At 44.8% G+C, this 8028-nt stretch overlaps 1 protein-coding gene across 1 annotated transcript in view; it reads right to left on the bottom strand.

The window, feature by feature from the left end:
* The window catches only part of TPD52L2 (tumor protein D52 like 2), a gene marked incomplete at its 5' end in the record, with an annotated part of 15416 nt that extends 7536 nt beyond the window's left edge, over positions 1-7880 (bottom strand). The window contains 5 exon segments of the mRNA XM_008634427.2: position 1; positions 4-47; positions 5552-5611; positions 6419-6567; positions 7689-7880. The exon segment at position 1 is cut by the window's left edge and continues 48 nt beyond it. Of these exon segments, the coding sequence (XP_008632649.2) occupies position 1; positions 4-47; positions 5552-5611; positions 6419-6567; positions 7689-7880 (446 nt within the window).
* Positions 7881-8028: the final 148 nt, after the last annotated feature.

Here is an 8028-nt window from a genome sequence, read left to right as displayed (position 1 = left end):
AAGTCTTCTGTCCCGCCTGGGAAAGGGTTTCCTGGGTCTTCTTATAACTACATGGAAAAAAATCATAAATTGAACTAACAGGTTGGATCCAAAAGTGTCCCCCCCATTTTGAAAAAGGACCCCATATTAAAGAAAAGAAGCTGGGTTAGTGAGCTGCACTGACTTCACTGAAAGAGCCACTTCCAGATTTGCATATATTCAAATATTTGAAGTTTTACAAAAGCAGGAAGTATAGGATTAACCTTTCCATACACTCACCTTACAGTTTTGATCATATGTTCTTAAATCTAACAAACATCTGCTAAAAACCAAAGCAAAACCAATTTTCCACATGGAAGGTCTAACACCACAGCACTGTAGCCTAATCGCTCTGCAACCATCTTTTGGTGTCCTGGAGAAAATAAATCCAGGAACCCATTCCATACTATCCTTGCAGCCTTGAGGAAGCCATAGCATTTGTTGTGGTGTTATGTTTTGGAGGAAAGAGGCAAGAAGCAAGACCATCATCACCAAACAGAAAAGAAATGCAGGAATTGGCATTAGCTCTACAGCAGCAGCTTAGAAATAAACTGGTAGAGAAGTTTCCTATCAGTTACCATTAACCACAATAGGTAAGAAGTCAGCTTTTATTTGTCAGCTGATTATTTGAATTTCTACCTGAGCTGGAAGCACTTGAGAATCTTTGTTTCCTTCAGATGAGACTAATCTCAAGAACAAAGATTCTTTGTGTCACTTTCATTAATTCGTTCTCTCTGAACTATTCTACAGTTGATGATTAACATCTAGATTTATGTTATTCTTCAGACTACAAAGAAAAGACTCAGGCTAAAAACAAGTTCAATATTTTAAGCTTTTCTTATTCCAAGTATTTCAGCTTGAGATTATTTTTTTGCCTGGTGAGGACATTTAGGAGAAGGGCATTATAAACAGCCTAATGTTCTCTCATGCCTGAGCTCCCCTGGCTACAAACACCATGGTGACAGATGACTTACTCACATCTCCTTCTCTCTAGGCAGAAGTGCATGGACAGCACCACAGCACCCAACTGGACTTGAGCAATTCCAATTACAACATGTTGGTTTGTTCAGTATTTTTTTTTAATACCACAGCCAAGTATTTCTGAATCATGAATATACACAAGACTTAGGCAGAACAGGGGAAACTGCATCAGTTTTTCCTTCTCTCTTCTTGCTCCTGAAAGAAAATTCTCTATAACCTACACATTTTTCAGACCAATTCTTCTTGAAGTCAACAGTTCCAGAAAAACCTGAGTGTGCCCCAACAGCAAGGCCTCAACGTTGCCTCTGCACAGCACAATCTTCTGCACCTCAGCACAATTTAGGAGTGAACTGATCAGCACCAAGGCTGCTTGATCTCACACAGGGATTGCCTTCCTAGTGCAACCACGGTGCTTGAGGAGGATCTCAATCCCTGCCTTCAGCAGCCAGGCTCCTCCCTGGCTGAGCCCTGTCATGGGATTTGATTTACAGCTGCCTAACAAATATCGAAAACCTCGTGCTCACCAAAGTATGCAGTGCTGACTCTAGGTCTGCTTGGCACTCAGAGCTCAGCACTGAAGAATGGTTTACAGCCTCAAAGGACACCATCATGCCATTCACACTGCAAAATTCCAGGTATTATGCCCAGCTTCAGCAGATAAAGGCCAGAGATTTTCCAGTTGTGTTTTCCACACCTGACAGGAGAATTTTTACTGTAACTGAAGAACAAGCACTCAGGTGCTGCTGCTTCTGCCTGAGTGTGCTCCTTCCTCCAGCACAACTGCTTGTGCTGGCACAGCAATCTAGATCAAGGGAACGATCTGGATTAAATATAAACTTGGAAGCACAAAAAAGCAGCAGCTGGATCAGATGGCCAGCCCAGCCCTGCACCCACAGCTCCCACACACACATACACACCTCACTGCTGCCAGGCAGGAGGCAGAGCCAGGCAAGCACAGGGAGATGAGCAGCTCTGTAACCCAGAACTGCCACCAGACACACATGTGGAGCTACAGCTGTGACAGCCAGGGATCAGCTTATACAAGACTTTAAAGCAACTTAACTACACCCAGCCCTGACCTAGAAGTTGCAACTCTTCTCCTGCAAGTGCCACAGCCTGGTTTTCCATGTAAATTCACAAGCACTTGCTTTCTTCCCTTAGCCCCAGCACAAAGCACAATGGAATAATCCAAATCTGAGAGTAATAAATATAAGCTCTGGCTAATACCCCACTTTACTCACAGGCAATTGGCTGCAGCAGAAGCCACAGAGATGATCTCTGCCCTGTGCTGTTCATCCTGTGGTATTCCAACATTTCACTGCATCTCTCTCCTATAAACCCTGACAGGAAGGAGTGAAATCTGCACCCTCAAATCCTCCTTTATCCATTAACACCAGCTTCCACTCACTTGCTTTTATCCAGCAATCACCATTTGAGCTGTCTGGCTAAAGACACAAACCGTGTCAGTCACCTCACACTCTGGTTACAGTGAAAGTGGATCTAGGAACAGACTGGGGTGGGTTCTGCCCTGTTTATGTATTGCTTGCAGAGGGAAAGTCTGTGGCCAGGAATGGCAAACACCAGGAAATTCCACAGCACACAAAAGCACCATAAGGTCAGGAGTCAGGTCCACTCCCAATTCACTCAAGAGCCTTGTTAGCTAGGGAGCAGAGCAGCTCTGAAACAGAAAAGACAATGCATTTGCATTAAAAAAACCCAAAACCTCACCCTTGGACTTCTTGAACTTGCCTCTTTGCACTCACTGAACTTAAGAGAGAGAAGTAGAAATTCTGATTGATTTCTGAAACGTTGCTGGAATCTTTCAATGCCCCTCACATCTCTATTTCAATCAGTCTCGACCTTGCCAGCACCAACTGTCACTCTGTCCAGTGCCAAAGCAAGCAGGAAAGCTAAGGTGCCACAGCTCTTCAGGCCCTAAGTGCTCCATAAAAAGCACATTTCCGCCACATTTCTGGTGCTTATGAAGTACAAGGAAACAGACAGAACCAGAAGTTTTCTACTCTAGCAGGCACACCCAGGGAGGGACTCTGATTAAACACCACTGGAGTCAGTCACTGTCAGCAAGCACAAAAACCAAGGTCACTCTATTTAGCAAGTGAAATAGTGACAGTTTACAGCTTCTTAATCTAGAGAACACAGTTGAAAGTAGACCTGCATACTTCAAAGTTTTATCTGCTACTCCTACATTTTATCTCTGCTCCTCTTTCACCCCTGTTATGAAGAAAACCGTGCATTCACACATGCTGCTGATAACCAGCCAGCTCCAAGGACTGCATCACATACCCACTCCAGAGAACAGGAAAGCTGGCTCACACCTAAGACCTACCTTCCCACAGTTGAAATCAGCTCTGAAAACAACGACACAATCTACCTGCTCCCACTGCAGCACTGTAAGGGATTGCCCTACATACTGTGGGAAAGGCGCAGTGAGAAGGACAAAGGCCAACTTCCATAAAATCCTTCCATAATTTAGTCCAGAAGAGAATTTAATTTCAGGCATTTAGTAAAAGCACATCTAAGGGAGATTTGCATTAAACAACTGGAGTAGAACAGCTGTGAGGTTTAAGCTGTTTGAGTCTATTTGTGGCCCCAATGTGACAGGAAGCTGCCCAGCTCTATTTTCATCAGGTACCACAGCAGAAAGGAAAGCTCCTGCTCCCTGCAGAGCATGTTGGGGTAACAAGAAAGTCAGTCTGGCTATTACACTTCTCAGCTAAAGGTGTAATGTGCAGCACACAGGTCTCAGCTACCCAGGGGTTTCAGTCAGCTCCTGAGAGCAGGCAGGCATTTACAGAGAATCACTTGGATACTGACCTGAGGAAAAGATCCCTCTCCCAGCAGAGGCATTTATTGGGTTAAAAAAGTAAAAGCTAAGAAAGATAAATGTCCAAGTAGATCTAGTGAAAGCAGAGGACGGGGAGCAGGGGCACAGCACAATTAGTGGCAGCAAGCTGTCAGAAGAAAGCATTTGTTAAGGCTGAAGGTTAAGACACTCACGCTTCTGATTGAGTTAATTTTTCATTCCAGTCCTCCAGTGTGCTGCTGGCTGAAAGATATCTACAAACACAACTGAGGTTAGAGACAGCTCCAAGATTCACTACAGATGCTTCTTCTGACACTTTACACATTACTATTGACTCTTTACACTTACAGTATCAGAGGCTTTCTCTGACAACAGCTTCAGCCTCTTTGGTACAGCCAAAAGGAAAAGAGCTGTTTGAGATGCAGGGAGACACCTAAGCCCCAGTTTCTTTTGTTTAAGCGTGTTCAAACCCTGAGCACAAAGAAACAAAGCCTGCAGTTTAAAAGGTGTCAAGAAATGAAAGACTTTGCATCTTCTGCTCCCTTCCTACATCTTCTCTTGCTGGTCTGTAGCAAAAGCACAGAGCAGTGAACTGAGCTTAAGGCCAAAAAAAATCAGATTGCCACACCCAAAGCTGTAGTTTACCAATACAGCATGAACCAGACAAACAATAAACTTTTGTTTTTCTGATCTTTAGAAATCATGTTTCTCTACACAACTCTGCAAAAAAACAGTACCTTAGGGGTTGTGAGAACTAACACTGGAGGTACAGAAAACACACACTACAGAAGGTGGCTGCTCCCACTTCAGACAGCACACAGGTTCTCAAAGGAGGGGACTTATCACCCAGAATTCATTTGCCCCAATTAGATCAGTGCCACCTTGCCTAATGATGTGATGATCCCAATCCACATCTTCCTCTTAGCTAAATTATCTCCTTCAACACAAGACAAAGGGAGAGAAACTTCGGCACAGAAAACACTCAAGGGCTCCTGAGGTTCAGCTATGTAGCAGGAATCAATGATTCGTGTCTACCATCAATGGAGGTCTAATATAATTAAAGAATACATTCCAGAAGCAAAAGAGCCAGATGCTCTTTGTCTGCATTTGTCACCTGCTCGGATACACAGCAAAGATTAAAATTCATGGCTTTCTAGTGCTGACACTGGCAAAAGGGTCACACATCAATGCAGCAGGCTCAGAAGCTCATGAACACACGGCCAGCTCCCCAGCCCCTAATTCCAGCTACAGGGAAGCACCTGTATGGCCACTTCTCTCCCAGGTGGCCATACAGAAAGGCAACAGCCAAACTGACTCCTACCACATTCCTGATGAGAAGAGAAATAGTTTCAGAGTAAAGACAGAGGTTTACTAATAAGACACCTGATAACAACAGACTAATCTCCAATTACCAGCTGAAGGGAAATTGTGGTTAAGTTTTTGTCCCCTCCTTCTTTTATATATAAATTGTGGTCTGGTAACTGATTGGAATTTTTCTTCTGCAATAGCAAGACCATGACAGAGATGATGGCAGTAACATTTACTCATCTCCTCTGCAACTGAGGGATGTTTATAGCTAGAAGCCAGACATCCTGGAAGTAACAACCCTGCTTCACCATGCCTCCAGCTCCCAAGCAAGCTCTGATGCCTGGGAGAACAAGGAGCAGCACAAATCGGGGAAGGCAGCAAGGAACAAGGAGGTGATGCTGAGGAGCCCGAGGCACTCACAAGTCAGACTGTGTCACTTTGTCATTCCACTCTCCAAGTTTCTCAGATGTTTTCACATAACTAGAAACAGAAAGTGTTAATGAATATAACTTTAATATTCATTTTTTAGAAGACAATGACACAGATTCCAGTGACAAAGGAATAACAGAAATGGGGCAGGGACAGAGGAGGGAAGATAAGGAAAAGGGAAAGAACAAACAGCAAGTGAACAGCTCAATTATCTGCTCTGCAGTATTGCTGTCAATAACTCCAAACCCCAGTTAAGTTACAGGAGACTTTTTAGCCTGAACGATGCCTCTATGGGCACCCAGAGTCCCTGACACCCAGTGCAGGGACAAACTTACCTCATGGACCCTCCTTTTGGCACTGTCGAGCACAGCAGTGACCATACCCTTAATGCCTGTTCAGGAACAGTCAGTCTCACTTCACATATTTAGGACAAGATGACTCTGGTGAAGCACACTAATACCACAGATTTTTCTCCTAGGAGGTGCAGGCTATACAACCCAGGGAATGCTTCTGAACTGGCACAAGCTGTGAAACTGCTTGCACTTCTCTTTGAGCCTGAGTTCAGAACAAGGTAGGAGCTGCCTGTGCCTCAAAGAGCAGGCAGAAATAGGCAAACTGAACCAGTAAGTGTGATCCAGATCTCTAACACCACAGGAAAGAGCATCGAGCAACAATTTATCTGGATCACAGACATGAAAGTCCAGTTTACACAGACATAATTTTTTTTTAAGTGTCTTTTACTCTATAAATCCATCAGAGGAAAAACCTCCAGCCACTCCAAAGAGCTCTGGAATACCGTGCTGGGAAGTGTCACACAGAGTCCTAGTTAAACACAGCTGCATCACAAGCAATACTCACGCGTTGGAAACTTGGACATCGTGCCAGCTTTTGGACAGGTTTTGCTTCAGCCCATCCAAGGGAGTCAGACCCAGCTTCCTCTTCAGCTCTCCACAGTGCCTCTCTTTGGCAGCCAGAACTTGCCTGAGAGTACCAATTTCTTCTTCAACCTTAGAGAGAGGCAGAGGTTTGTGTTAAATCACAGTTTAGTTAAAAACCGTAAAGTAAAACAAGTTTTTACCTCCCTCGAAACTAGCAACATTTCATTAACATTACTTTTAACAATTGGGAAGAACATCAGGTAAAGAATTATTCAACTCAACATACATCCCATGTGTTGGGATGGGAGGCCATTCAGACTCCACCTCCATACAAGTCACTGAACTGGTGACTTAGTGACACTGAGGTGAACAGAACCCATTCCTTGTATTGTAATTTCAACAGTAAACATGATTCAGTTGCAAAACCTCATTACCTAATATTTTATCTTATGATTCTTTTCCTCTGATGTCATTAAAGCAAAGAGTTTTTCCTCAGAGATCTTTCTTACAACACTTTCAAAGCACTCTGGAGCTGTTTCCAGGCAGAGTGGGTTCATTTCTACCTTAGCTGCAGCTCAGCAAGCCCTGCGTGACCACCTAGAGCAGCAAAGTCCTCCCCTGCCAAAACCTGCAAGTCAAAGAATCACCACAAGATTCTCACATGAAGGAAAGGACAACAGAGAAGCAGCTGCAATTACCTTCAGCCACGTTTCAGACAGAAATGATAACCTGACCTTTAAACCCCAGAAGGTGCTCAAACCTTAGGATGTTACATTACAGACCCTCAGCTCTTCGAAAGCATATGGGCACCAAAAACAGTTGTCTGTAGAGTGTAAAAAATATTTAAGAGAAAAAGGTAGGAAGAAAAGCACATTAAGTGCTCCAATGTTTCAGTTTCCTAAGGAAAAATGGCTTTCTTTTGCTTAGCATTTGCCTGAAGTGTTTTCTCGCTTCACATGGAGCTAAAATCCTATACTGAGCTCATGGCATCAAAAGCCACTTATTTCCTTAGAGCTCTAAATTAGGCTGTTCTGGGAAAGAGCAAACAACACACCGCAGTGTTTGAAGTATCTGCCAGCTTTGTGCACTTTAACAATTAGCTGAGAGACCCAAAGGTAGCACTGCAAAATTAAAAACCTAAAAAACAAACCCCAGCAACAAAAAACCCAGTCCTACCCCTGTGGCTCCCCTTTGTTCCTTCCCAGCAGAACACAACCAAGGCACACGCTGCCAAACCGAGCCCCCCTTACCTTGGCGAGCTCGGCTCTCAGCTCCTCCTCCTCGGCCAGAGTCAATCCCTCGGGCGCAGCGCCCCGGGCCGCGTTATCCACGGGAACATCTGTCATGGCATCCGCCAGCAGACCTTTGTTGGGAGAGTTAAGGTTGATATCTGTCGCGGACAAGGAGCAGAGGGCACTAAATAAGCAAGCGGCAGGCGAGGCGCGTTATGCAAAGCAGGGCGGGGGGGCGGCAGAGCTGCGGGAAGGGGCTGCGCCGAGGACGGGAAGGGAAACCTCCGGTGGAGTTTCCTCCACGAGCATCGATCGGAACCGGCAGCAGCACCGGGCCTTCCGCGGCCTCCCAGCTCCC

The sequence above is a fragment of the Corvus brachyrhynchos genome, unplaced genomic scaffold (genome assembly GCF_000691975.1).
Source record: "Corvus brachyrhynchos isolate BGI_N302 unplaced genomic scaffold, ASM69197v1 scaffold10, whole genome shotgun sequence".
Classification (NCBI taxonomy): Eukaryota; Metazoa; Chordata; class Aves; order Passeriformes; family Corvidae; genus Corvus; species Corvus brachyrhynchos.
This window is presented reverse-complemented; position numbering and strand designations above follow the sequence as displayed.